At 56.1% G+C, this 13,073-nt stretch overlaps 1 protein-coding gene across 1 annotated transcript; it reads right to left on the minus strand.

The window, feature by feature from the left end:
- Positions 1-440: 440 nt before the first annotated feature.
- CDR2L (cerebellar degeneration related protein 2 like) lies at positions 441-12,983 on the minus strand. Its single transcript, XM_007959669.1, has 5 exons — positions 12,908-12,983; positions 3,276-3,388; positions 2,842-2,990; positions 2,197-2,361; positions 441-1,332 (listed from the first exon to the last, which is right to left on the minus strand). The coding sequence occupies exons 1-5, from the start codon at positions 12,981-12,983 to the stop codon at positions 441-443; spliced, it is 1,395 nt and encodes a 464-aa protein (XP_007957860.1).
- Between the last annotated feature and the right edge of the window lie 90 nt (positions 12,984-13,073).

Consider the following 13,073-nt stretch of genomic DNA (forward strand, 5'->3'; position numbering starts at 1 on the left):
TGTAGCAGGATGGTCAGGGCTCCAGGGAAGCGGGCTGTGTGGCTGCCTCCCCCATCACCAGGACGCATGCTGGTCCCCACACACTCAGAGGGGCCCCGTTCCTCCTGTACCTCTCGAGCGGCCACATGCTCTGTCGTACTGCTGCTCAAGGGCTCAGTGCTCATACCCTCACCAAAGGCTGCAGGCCCCAGCGAGAGGGACCCCACGCCTGGCCCGGGGAGGCCGCAGGCCCCAGCGAGAGGGACCCCACGCCTGGCCCGGGGAGGCCGCAGGCCCCAGCGAGAGGGACCCCACGCCTGGCCCAGGGAGGCTGCAGGCCCCAACGAGAAGAGCCCCACGCCTGGCCCGGGGATGCCGCAAGCCCCAGCGAGAGGGACCCCACGCCTGGCCCCGGGAGGCCGCAGGCCCCAGCGAGAGGGACCCCTGGAGGTGAGGAAGCGTCACTTGCTGCTGTGCGTCTTGACTTTGGTGGCGTTGATGTCGGCCTTGGTCTTCTGGATCCTGGAGAAGATCTCTTTGAAGAGTGCCTTGTACTCGGGCTGGCTCTGCTCCAGGCGCTTGTCCACGGCCTCCACATGCTGGCTCAGGCTCTTGTCCCCTGCCGTGGCCTCCGCCGGGCCCTCCTCACGGCCCTGCAGGTCCCTCCACGAGCTGTCCCGGGAGATGGGCCTCGAGGTCTGCACGCCGGTGTGCCGCACGCCGGCCCCGTGCTGCCGACACTTACTCAGCAGCTCCTCGTACTTTTCCAGCAGCGCGTGGTACTGCTCATCCACCTCCCGCAGGATGGACATGCCCCGCTTGCGCACGCTATTGGCGTGCAGCGTCAGGTTGCCCGCGTGCCGGCTGGCGGGGTCTTTGGCCACGATGGCGTTGAGCGCCGTGTCACTGCAGCTCTTGCGCACAGCATGGCCCGGGGAGGCAGCCGGTGAGGAGGTACCGTCCTGGGCGGCCGAGTCACTGCTGCTGCCTGGCTGGGGGTCGTCGGCCTCGGGGGCGTGGGTGAGTGGCTCCAGCAGGGCCTCGGCCAGGTGGTCCTCGCGGCCCAGCAGGTAGGTCTTCACCTGCCTCATCTGCTGGAGCTCCTGCAGCTCCGCCTCCAGCTCCTGCACGCGCAGGCGACAGCCCTCCAGCTCGCCCAGCCGCCGCTCTAGCTCCGAGTACTCCTGGAGCACGGCCGTGTACTCGCGCTCGGCGCGCTCCTTCCGCTGCCGCTCCTGGCTCACCTGTGAGCGCAGCACCCCCACCAGGGTCTGCAGCCGCTCGTTCTCCTGCTCCAGGGGCCGCGGGCCCAGCTCCAGGGAGGAGCTGTGCAGGCGGAAGGCATCTTCGCACCTGGGAGGGGGCACGGGGCAGTGGTCACGGCCAAGCCTGGCCAGCCCTGTCTGGACACTACATCTCCCTTGTCTTCTGTGCTGGATACACTTGTGCGCCCCTCTAGATCCATTCTCCCCACTTCTCTGCCCTCCTGCCCCCGGCTCTCTATCTTGGGAGGCCAACCTCTGTGCCTGTCTCAACCTGTGTTCTCTTGTGAGCTCAGCCAATGGGAGGCCTGGAGTGTTACAGTCCCTTGCTGTACTGACCTTGGACCTCAACACTGTGCCTATGGTTTCCCTCCACCCTGCCCACACCGCTTCATTAATCCCTCCTCAGTAATTCTGCTTCAGGGGCTGCTTCCTGCCAGGACCTTTACTGAAACACCCACTAAACATATGATATAAATTGAACACGAAGGAGCTGTGTGGTCTTGTTGGGCAATCTACTTCCGTAGTGATACTGCCTCGGAAACCCAAGGAGGGGTCGCTATGAGTCGGGTCCGACTCCACAGCACGTAACAACAACGCAAAGGGTGGTGGTTGACCCCTCCTGGGTTGGAATCCTGACCAGGTATCCAACTAAATGGGTGATCCCGGATAAGACACGGGACTTCGGGGCTTCACTTTTCTCATCTGAACAGTGGGGATGATCAAATACGCCTCCCACCGCTGCTGAGAGAAGCAGCTCAGTTAAGCTGTGGTGGGTGCCGGCTCAGCGCCCCATCAACTCCAGTGCTACGACTCTTGTTCACGCCAGGCACGGTCTCTCTGATCGCCTGTAAGTGCCGAGGCTTGTCCCCACCACTTCCTGGTGCTGCCCTCCCTTTCCTCCCCGGCCAGCGCGAAGAGCCTGGCTGCTGCAGCCTGAGTGCCCTGCACCTACCGGTGGCTGCTGCACAGCTCCTTGAGGCAGGGGAAAGTGTGGATGGTGCGTCTGCGTTCTCGCTTCTCCCGGCGGACTTTCAGCTGCTCCAGGCTCCGCAGCTGCTCCACCTGGGCCTGTAGCTCCTCCACCTGGGCCTGCAGGCGCTCAATGGTCTCCGTCAGCCTGGGCGTGGCGCAGGGGACACACATGGGGGCACTTGAGGGGACAGGGCCAGCTCTCCTCCCTGTGTGCCCCCAGCCCTGGCTCCCTGCAGTTGAGGGACAGACAGGCAATCTTGAGGCATGCTCCTGGCGCTGAGCTCAGATGAGGGGAACTCTCTCTATCCAAGGACACTCCCCGGCCAAGCTGATCACACCTCCTCCCCACCGCCACAGTTCTTTGCACACTTAATACCTTGTACTGCAATCAACTCGGGCTGTGAACTCCCAGGACGTTTTTTTATCCCTGTATCCCCGTGCCTAAAACAGAGCCTGGCTCGGAGTCGGTGCTTAGGGAAGCGTGGGGGCCTGAATGTGAAGCCACACGGCACTGACAAGGACCAACTCTTCCTCCAGCGTCCCAGGTTCCTAGCCTGGGCTCCCGGGGAGGGGGCATCCACCCATCTGCCAGCCAGCCCCGGCACTGCCCTCACCCGGCCCTCACCCGTGGATCTTCTGCTGGGCAGTCTTACTCTCCAGCACCAGCTTCTGGTTGGTCAGTTCGAGGTCACGGGCCGTCAGGTCCAGCTGCTCGTACACCTTGGCATGTTGTTCGTTCACATGCCGCAGCGTATCCAGCTGCTTGGTCAGGTACTAGGAGGAGATGGGGGACCGAGTGGCCCTTCAGAGCAGGCAGGGCCAAATGTCTCTGCCTGAACCCTCCGCCACTTCAGAGACAGGCTCGCTTGGGGTATTCATCTACAGCTGGTGGGGCGTGAGTGGTGGTACCGTAGGCTGCCTGGGATGGTTCTGCAGGTTGTGAACTGCACAGAGGCTGTGTCTGCTCAGAAGATACCTTTTTCTAACTTGCACAAAGGGACGCGCTTTGGGCGGCCTGATGGGGGACGGGGCGCGTGCAGGGCCCGCGTGGCCCCTCACCTCGATCTCCTGTACTTGCTCCTCGTTGGTGGAGTACATCTGCTGCAAGGACTCCTCCAGCTCCTTGTTCCTCTCCAGCAGTGTCTTCCCTAGCTCCGCGGCCAGGTGCAAGTCTGGGGGGAGAGAAGCAGCAGCAGCATGAGGACGAAGTCAGACCTGCCGTCGGCCGAGCCGATTCTGACTTACAGCAGCCTCACAGGACAGAGAGCTGCCGCATAGGACTTCCACGGCTGTAGCCTTGACAGAAGCAGACCGCCATCGCTTTCTCCCGCTGAGCAGCTGAACCACAGACTTTTTGGTTCATAACAGAGTGCTTAACGACTACCCCACCAAGCCCCCCTGCAAAGCCAGGGGACCCCTTTAGTGTTCTAAGCAGCCATTCTGGACTGGGCCCTGGGAACCTCAAGACAACCAAGACACAGGTACTGCCAGCAGGGCACAGGAGGAGATGGAGGCCAGGGACGAGGCCTCTGAAGCAGCTGCCACCTTTGCTTGGAATGTTCTTTCCCCAGACACCCCCAAGGCTCTCTCCCTCTGTTCCTTCATATTTCCACTTACACGTCACCTTCTCAGGGAGGCCTTCCCCACTCGCTTGATTTAAAATCATACCCATCCCCACCCTGCACTCCCTCCCCTGCTTTTTTCCTTAGCACTAATCATCATCTAGGAATTCTGGTGGCATAGTGCCTCAGGCACTTGACTGCTACCAGAAGGCTGGTGGTTCAAACCCACCCGCCACTCCTTGGAAGGAAGGTTGGGCAATCTACCTCTGCAGTGATACTGCCTTAGAAACCCAAGGAGGGGTCGCTATGAGTCAGATCCAACTCCACAGCAGTGAGTTTGGTTTTTATTTTTGGACTCATCATGTACCTTATGGGAACAATTATGAAACAGTTCACTCATTTGTTCATACCCATCTACTAACTACGCTCCACTGTTGTTGCCAACTGCTGGATCTGCTCCGACTCCTGGTGACCTCACACACACAGAATGAAACACAGCCCGGACCTGTGCTGTCCCCACCATCCACTGCAGACTGGACAGTGGGTTCTCACTGGCTGATTTTTCAAATAGATTGCCAGGCCTTTCTTCCTAGTGTGGCTTAGCCTGGAAGCTCTGCTGCAACTTGTTGGGCATCAGGATTTACCTCTGCAAGCTGCCACTGGCAGACAGGTGGTGGCTGGGCGTGACATGCATGGGCTGGGAATCAGACTCAGTGTCACGTATGGAAATGAGGGTTCTACCCTTGAACCATCAGTGCCTCCCGCTCAACCAGGGCAAGGATTTCTGTCTATTTTATTCTCCGATATCCCCGGTGCCTAGAATAGTGCTTAGAGCACGCACAAGGTAAGTGTCACAGGCCGTCTTCGTTTTTAAAACCGCTTCAATGCTTTTGTTAAGCAAGGGACGCTTGATGTAAAAAACCAAATGGTACAGAGAGGTTCACAGAGCAGGCTCATAACAAATCTTTTTGGAAAGAATGGGTGAATGGAAGAAGAGCACCCACAGACATACGGGCAAAGTGCTCTTCTTGGGGCGGGGGATACTGAAGAGCTTAGGTCTTCCTGGGGGCAGCGGAAGGCTCAGGATGGTGGGCCTCCTGGAGTTGGGCTTGGAAGGGTGACTAGGAGTTCACTGAGCGGCTGAGAAGGGCTTGTTGAATATTAGAATCGAATGAGGCTTTAGAGGTCTTTGGCCCAATTTCCTCATTATTGTATGGATGATGCAACCGAGAGGGAGAGGGAAGAATGACTTGCCCCAGGTCACCAGTTGGTTTATGGCTGAGCTGGGAGGAGAGTCCAGGCCTCCTTGGCCCAGTCCGGTGCCATTTGGTCCTCCTGGTGCCATGTGCCCCTCTCCCAAACCTTCTCCCTTCCCAGTCTAACTTCTGTGGGGCTTTCTGAATCCCCAGGCAGCAGAGCCAGCCTCTTCGCCCCAGAAGCCCTGTTACGGTGCCCTGTAGGACTGAAACACTCTTACTCCACACCTCTTGCCAAAGCAGTGAACACCTACCAGAAAGGCTGGGAGGTAATCTGGGGAGTCGTGTGTGTGTGTGTGTGGGGGGGGGAGGTAAGAAGGAAGAGGCAGGTGCTGGAATCCCTGAAAATTCTCTCCAGTGAGTCTAGTGCAAAGAGACCTAGACATTTGAGATGGTCATCCCCCCTGAACATACATGAAATATATTTCTTATTCCTGTTGTTTCTTAAATGACTTAGACCAGCAGGGGTGAGAAAATGTTCTTGAATTGACTGTGGGATCGTTGCACAACTCTGTGAATACACCAGGAACCACTGAACTGTACCCTTTAGACACGTGAACTGTGTGAGATGTGAATTATAACTCCATAAAGCTGTTAAAAGATAAATAATTTAGGAAGCTTATTCCAGAGGCTGAGACTGGGGGTGGGGGCAAGGCCTCAACAAACACTTAGAGCACGCACAAGTAAGTGTCACAGGCCGTCTTCATTTTTAAAACCGCTTTAATGCTTTTGTTAAGCAAGGGGACACTTGATGTAAAAAACCAAATGGTACAGAGAGGTTCAAAGGTGATAACAAGTTACCTGAACACAGACTCATCTAGAATCTTGGGTCAGTAACTGGGAATTCTGTCGCGAAACAGATGTGGCCCAAAATAGTTAGGAAAGAATCATATCATTTGTAAGTAATTGAAGCTATTCTGTGTGTGTGGTGGGAGCAAAAGTGGAGAGTGGGACAGAGGAAGAGAATACTCACCTGAGAAAGGTGCCATGAGTGCCTTCCCAGCAGCGCTCTGTGCTTAGAATGTCTGCAGGTGCAATTCTGCATAAACAGAATCTGTCCCTGCACCTGCCTTCCTCATTCAATACATAGTAGGGGTAGTTTTCTATGTCACTATATGGCTGTTGAGGAGCTCTGGTGGCATAGTGCCTAAGGCATTTGACTGCTAACCAGAAGGCTGGCGGTTCAAACCCACCTGCCACTGCTCGGAAGGACAACTGGGCCATCTACTTGTAGAGGATGTAGAGTATTCTATCGGCTAAAACAAATGGAAAAACCCAACCTGTTGTCCTTGAGTTAATTCTGACTCATGGTGGTCCCGGGTGCTGCAGAGTAGAACTGTCCCACGGGCTTTCTTATGGCTGTAATCTCTACGGAAGGAGACCCCAGACCTTCCTTCCACTGTGCTGGTGGGGGGTTTGAACAGCCGACAGCAGCCGACAGCAAACTGTTTGCACCACCTGGGAGGGACCATTCCACGGGTCCCTAAGGAGCCGTCCCTAAATGGTTCGAGGGTGTTTTCAGTTTTCCTCTATTCAAAACAAATCAGTAACCTGTGTCACAAAACATGTATGGACTGTTGAATGCAAAGTGAACCTGCTCTGAAACATTTCATCCAAATCACAATAAGAAGTTAAAAAAAAATCTGTAATTAGCTTCATTGTATAAAAATCTTTGTGCAAGGTTAGCGAGAATGGTTGCATGATGTGAAGACTGTAATCAGTGTTCTGAACTGTACATGGAGAAATTGTTCAAAGAATAGAATAGATGCTTTTTCATGTACAGTTCACCACAATGAGAGTAAAAAAAAAATCTGTGCAAATCACTGCCCATTTCCTTAGGATATTTTCTTAGGAACACATGACTAGAACAAAGGGTGACCTCTGATTGGTTGTGCCAAACTGCTGTCCAAGAAACCTGTGATGTTTTCACAGCATGAGACTATTTCTTACAACAGTCCTCAATCTAGGCTGGTGTATCAACCGCCACCAAGATGCATAAAGGCAACCCTACCAAGGCCCATAGGCTGCAGTCCAGGGACCCACCTCTTCAATGCTTTCCCGTTTTAGCCACAGCGATAGTCTTAGGGTCCCTGCAGGACAGATGGTCTCTACACATTCTTCCAGCAGGTTTCATAAAGACAATTGCTTCAGCTGAGCCCTCTGCCAGGCACCAAGAGACCTGATGTGGCCGTTTTCCTCCTGGATGACGCTAGAGAGGTGGGCCCCAGGCCCAGACATCAACCAGGAAGGCATTCCTTGGCTGAGAGAGTGCAAAGTTGCCATCCCAGAGCCAGGCCACAGTGCCTCAGCCTGGAAAACCTGCAGCTTTCCTAAATGCCAAAGTCAGCCACCACAAAAAAGCAAACTCAATCACAGATAAGAACTTCAGCCTTGAGAAGTGGAACTTTCCAGCGATGACTCCAACACAGACTCAGTACGTGGATGAAGACACTGTATGATCCACCATCAATCGCACAAGCATCTGGAGGCATCCACCCAAGTGTGAGCTTCGGTTTTAAAACTGTTGACCGTAGCCCTGTGTGGTGTGGGATTGGAGGTAATTTGGGAGCCCAGTGAACCACCCCCGGGTCATGATGCTAGCTAGAGTCGGCCCAGCTCTCTCTCCTCCGTACTGGAATGGCAAGCACATAGCACATCTCAAAACCAACCCCACCCAACCCACTGCCATCAAGTCAATTCCAACTCACAACAACTCGTGTGTTACGGAATATGCTGAGCCCCAGAGGGGCTTCTTGGCTGTAATCCTTTTTCATTTTTAAATTTGTTGTTGTTGTTGTTAAGAATATGCACAGCAGAGCAGACAGCAGTGCAACAGTGTCTACATGTGGGACTCAGTGCCACTGATGACATGTCTGTGTAACCATCCTCAGCCTCCTTTCTGACTTGTTCCTCCCCCGTTAACATCAATTCACTGCCCCCTAAGGTTCCCATCTAATCTTTCGAGTTGCTGTTGTCAATTTGATCCCATGTAGATTGTTCTTAAGGACCTTGGGTGGCACGGTGCCTAAGGCATTTGACTGCTAATCAGAAGGTTGGCATTTCGAACCCACGAGCCACTCTGCTGAAGGAAAATGAGGCAATCTACTTCTGTAAAGATTTACTGCTTTGGAAATCCAATGGGGGTTGCTATGAGTCAGAATCGACTTGGTGGCAGTGAGTTTTTTAGATAGTTCTTAAGAGAATGCAATGTTCCAGGCAGACCTTAACTGTAATGCTTAGAGAAGCCCATTGCCAGGCCTTTCTCCCATGGTGCTGTTGGGTGGGTTCGAACTGCTAACCTTTTGACTAGTAGACAAGCCCAAACTGCCACCGAGGGACCTTCCATCTCCCAACAATGCCATAAATGGTTACTGTCAAATAATAAGGGAAAAAGAACAGAGGACCACAACTCATTAATGTCCTCCCCACTGAAAACTGTTGGGTGGTCTATGAAGGGGCCCTTGCTACTGATTGATGCTGCCCCCAGACCTGGTGTCAGAGGCCAGGCTCTGTATGGGTGTCCTGTGCTGAGCCCCTGCAGCCCAACCCAGAGCTCAGGGTCAGAGGCAGGGTAAGGCAAGGCCAAGGAAAATCACACTGTTAGGCCCTTCCTTCCAGGTGAGTGTCTCGGCTGCGTGTGCCCCCGATGCTGGTGGGCCAGGGCACTCGAAGGCGGGCACCTGGCAGGGTGCCTTGCAAAGGTGGCGAATGTGACCAGGCCACCTCCTGATCCAGGGATGGGGAGGACAGGTTGGTTGGGGTCAGGGAGCGTTTCAGAGAAACTGGATCACAGTGCAAGCTAAGCTGGTCAGAGCTGCCAGGAGGGGTCATGGAGGATTCTGGAAACTGCAGAGCAAGGGGACTGAGTGGAGCCAGGTGCCGGGAAGGGCCACCAGCCAGCCGAGGGCAGGGGATCGCTCTAGGCCGTGGGGAGGTGCAGGACCTGAGGGGGAGGGAGGCCTGGAAGGGAAGAACAGAGGAGCTGGCTAAGCAGGAAGTAAGAGCCGGAATAATAAACAACCTGTCATGGCAGACTCATGGGTCACGCTGGACCGAGCTGGGGTGGTGCTCAGACTGGACTGGCAGCTCTCCTGCTGGACCTGGGAATTTCTGGGGTCTCCTTTAGGGGGCTTCTGTGATTTTGCCCTCTGAATGCCCGCTGAGGGGCTGCCCCCTGAGCCATGCCCCGTGGAGCCTGCAAGGGGACTGGCTAGGGGCTACAGGGATGTCTTTGTAGAGAAACCGTGAAATCCCACTGCCCTTCACTGGCTGGGGCTGGGCGGGGGTGGGCACCAGAGAGGCGGGGGAGCACAGAGAAGAGACACAAGTAAAGGGGGTGGGGACAAGACGAAGGGGGTGAGCTAGCCCGAGGCAGGGCTGTGGGGTCCTGCTCAAAACCTCCAGGACATGAATGTCCATGAATCGGGGTCAGGCCACCTTTGGGGTAACCAGGTGGAAGTGAGGACATGTCAGAGCTCTCCCGCAGGGGGGGCAAGATGGCGGACTAGGCAGAAGGATTGCACAGACCCTCTTCAACAAAGAAAAGGGAAACCAATTAACACAGACACAGAAGATAATCTTGGACCCCTGAGCCTTGAAGGAAAGGATGCAGAATTGGACTAAACCCCAACTAGCAGAGCTCTCCCGCAGGGCTGAAGACTCAAGGTCAGGGTAGACGGGAGGGAGGACAGCAAGTCGTCAAACCGGTGACTCAGCAGCCATCTCTGCCTGGAAAGAGGTACCCACAGGCCTGCCACACCTGCACCCCAACTCCTCCCCCCCCCCGTGGGGGAGGGAGGCGGGCATAGAGCATGCCAGTGCTCAATAATTAATGGCTTCTTCTATTTTTACAGGTGCCTGGGGAAGTGGGCAGAGGGAAGACAGCAAAAAACCTTGTCCCAACCACCTCGCTCCACTGGGACAAGCAGCATCAAAGTGAAACAGCACGCACATAGCCAAGTGTGGGCAAAGTGAAGTGAGGCCTGTCCTCGGGGCAGAAGCAGATAGGGAGCGAGGACCAGGGGCCCAGCTCAGGACACCAAGTCCTGAGCCTCTCAGAGGTAACCAGGGAGCAGCTAGCAGAAGAGAGCTTGGGGTGTCAGGAAGGGGGAGACAACAGGCCTCTTACATCCCCCTTGCCACCTTCCAGCTCTCCATACTTGGCCTCTAAGGGGTCCTAGGGGTGTAAGGGGCTGGGCCCATGGGGGGGTGGTACCTCAGTGTGCCTGAGACCTCCTCGGACTCCCACTTCCCACCCCTTGTGGTACTTTCACACCATCCCATGGTACACACACATTCCGTCCACCCAGAACTTTCCTTCCTCCTCTGCCTGGGGATCCCCTATTCCTCATCCACCTCGAGGACTTTGCAGAATCCTCTCTGAGTGTCGGGGCTCTCCCACCTCTGCTCTCACTATTGTCTCTGCTCTCACTATCCGTATCTGCTCTCACTATCCGTCTCTGCTCTCAATATCCCCTGGACCAGTGGCTGCAGAATGCCTCCTGCCCTGTCCGGGTTGTCACTTTGTTCCCATTCCCACCTCCTGTCCTGGAATGAGGCACCCATGGAGGACAAGCACCATCTCCCCTGCTCAGCACCGCACCCAGCCCACGGAGCACAGCTGTTTGGTCAAAAGCTCTAATTTCTTTGGAGACTGTCTCATTTCTGGCTGCCTTCCTTATCCCTGAGCTGGCTGCTTCTGGGGGGGAGGAGGACTGCTGCAGGTCAGGCCAGCAGGGCCCAGGAGCAGGAGCCTGCTGGGCCCACCTGCACCCCAGCCCACAGCACGGCTACCCAGCCTGGCTGGAATTGCAATACCTTTTCGTCTCTGTAAGCAGCACATCTACCCATATTCCCTGGCTCCTTCTTCCCACATCTGGGCTGGGCATGATGCCAGAGTCGTCATTAGGGGTGTGGGAATTAAAGAGAGCAATCATATCGGCGGCATCAGTTTCTCCTCCCTGGGAGGCCATCTTCCTAAGAGTTCTGCCTCCAATGTTTCCTTCTAGGCCTGCCTCTTCCATGAAGCCCTCCCCACTGCACCCTATACTGGTAAGGCTGGACCAAACCCAAACCCAAACCCACTGCCATCAAGTCGATTTCAACTCTTTAGCAACCCTGTAAGACACAGTGAAACTGCCCCAGAGGGTTTCCAAGGCTGTAAATCTTTATAGAAGTAGACTGCCTCATATTTCTCCCATGCAGCAGCTGGTAGGTTTGAACCCTCCACTTTTTATTAGCAGCCCAATGCTTTAATCACAGCACCACCAACCAAAAGAACCAAACTCACTGCCATCAAGTTGATTCCAACTCATAGCGACCGCCACTGGGCTTCCAAGGCTGTAAATTTTTACAGAAGCAGACCGTCTTATCTTTCTTCCATGGACCGGCTGGTGGATTCAAACCACTGATATTTTGGTTAGCAGCCAAATGCCTTAATCACTATACCACCAGAGTCCCTTACAGCACCAGCAGACTCCTTAATGCTGGATCACCCACACTTATTTACAAACCAGTCCCCTCCACCAGCCCTAGGGCATGACAGGGCACCCGAGGACTGTGACTGTTCCTGCTCCCAGGATGGTGCTTGGCACTTAAGCCGGGCCCAACAGATGTTTGTGAAATGAAGTTTTGGGGGAGGGGTGGTCACAGCCAGTGTTGCTCATCTTGCCCCAGGTGGAGGAGCTGGGGCATGGAGCATGTCAGGGTCCAGCCCAACATGCCCAGCCCCACGCTGGACCTGGAGGTGAATGAATCCACAGTCGCAAGCAGCAGGGAAGAGGCTCACCTGCCGCACCTGGCCATGTGGGGAAGTGAGTCAGGGCCAGGCAGCAAAGGCTGCAGGATCTGGGGAGAGGCCACACATGAGACAGGAGCAAAGCATGGTGGAGACCCAGGCAGGGCCTGAGGGCACAAAGTGTGCCGACTTATGTCCACACCTCCCGCTGGCTGGGCGACTGGGAAAGTCAGGCTGGGAGGGCATATTTCCTTGCTCCCTCCAGCTCTGATGGTCCTAAAGCCAGGCCCTTAGGGCAGGACAGGGCGGATCCCCTCCACTCCAGCTGGCCTTGCCTCTGACCCTCTTCAGCCTCCTCCTCCTTCCAGCGCTGGCTGCCCCGCCCCCTACTTGGAGTGATGTCACTCGGCCACCTCATCACCAGCTTCTAACCCCCTCCACCCACCCTCTCTGCTCTCACAGGGGGGACAGGGGTGGAAGTAGCTCCCTAGTCTCCTAGGCCAAGCCCCCTACCCCTTCCAAACGACTGGTAGGATGAAGTGGGGGCCCAGGAAGGGAAGGCCAGGATATTCCTTCCCAGGGAAGGCAGACTGGAGACGCTGACCCCTCTTCCCTCAGGCCTGGTCCTCGCGCCCCTTCCTGGTTGGGGATGAGGGAGTTGGGGAAACTTTTTGGGAGTTTTAGAGCTCAGGCGCACTGACAGGAATAGGAGCCGCTTAAGTGGGGATAGGATAAAACACGTCATCCCCAACACACACACACCCCACCCTCTCGCCAAAACATCCGTAAGTAGCTACCTCCCGGGCACGTAAAACTGCCCAGAGGGTATCCATGCTCCCCGTGGACACTGGGGGCGCCCGGACACTGCTGCCTCTAAGATGGGGGGTTTGGCGATGGATGATGGATGGCCCCACCATCTAGGGAAATAGGATAAGACACGCCCACCACTTTTGTAGGTCTCTGTTCGCTGGGTCCAAGTCTTCCGGGGCAGCGCCCCCCTCTCTACGTTCCCGTTCTCCGGACACAGCACCCCTCGGGGGCCGGCGCGCCCAGCCCTTCCCGGGGTGCTGCCGCCCAACAATGGAGCTGCAGGCAGGGGTCGCGGGCCACTTTGCCTTCCCGTCCGCCAACGCTCACCCCGCTCCAGGTCCTGCTGGTCGTACCAGGGCTCCTCTTCTTCTGCGAAGTCCTCCATGCCGGCGGCTCTCCGCATGGCCCGGCAGGCGGCGGCAGGCGCTGCGGCAGCGGGCTCAGGGCCGGGGCGCGGGGCCCGGGACAATGCGGCGGCTGCGGGCCGGGCCTC

The sequence above is a fragment of the Orycteropus afer genome, unplaced genomic scaffold, assembly GCF_000298275.1.
Source record: "Orycteropus afer afer isolate SDZICR_OR568_19922 unplaced genomic scaffold, OryAfe1.0 scaffold00018, whole genome shotgun sequence".
In the NCBI taxonomy this organism is placed as follows: Eukaryota; Metazoa; Chordata; class Mammalia; order Tubulidentata; family Orycteropodidae; genus Orycteropus; species Orycteropus afer.

Coding starts and splice junctions, on each gene's coding strand:
- CDR2L (XM_007959669.1), bottom strand. CDS start 12,983: ATGCGGAGAGCCGCCGGCATGGAGGACTTCGCAGAAGAAGAGGAGCCC. Junction 3,389..12,907: donor CCAGCAGGACCTGGAGCGGG/GTGAGCGTTGGC, acceptor CTCTCCCCCCAG/ACTTGCACCTGGCCGCGGAG. Junction 1,333..2,196: donor GAGCTGTGCAGCAGCCACCG/GTAGGTGCAGGG, acceptor GCCCCCTCCCAG/GTGCGAAGATGCCTTCCGCC.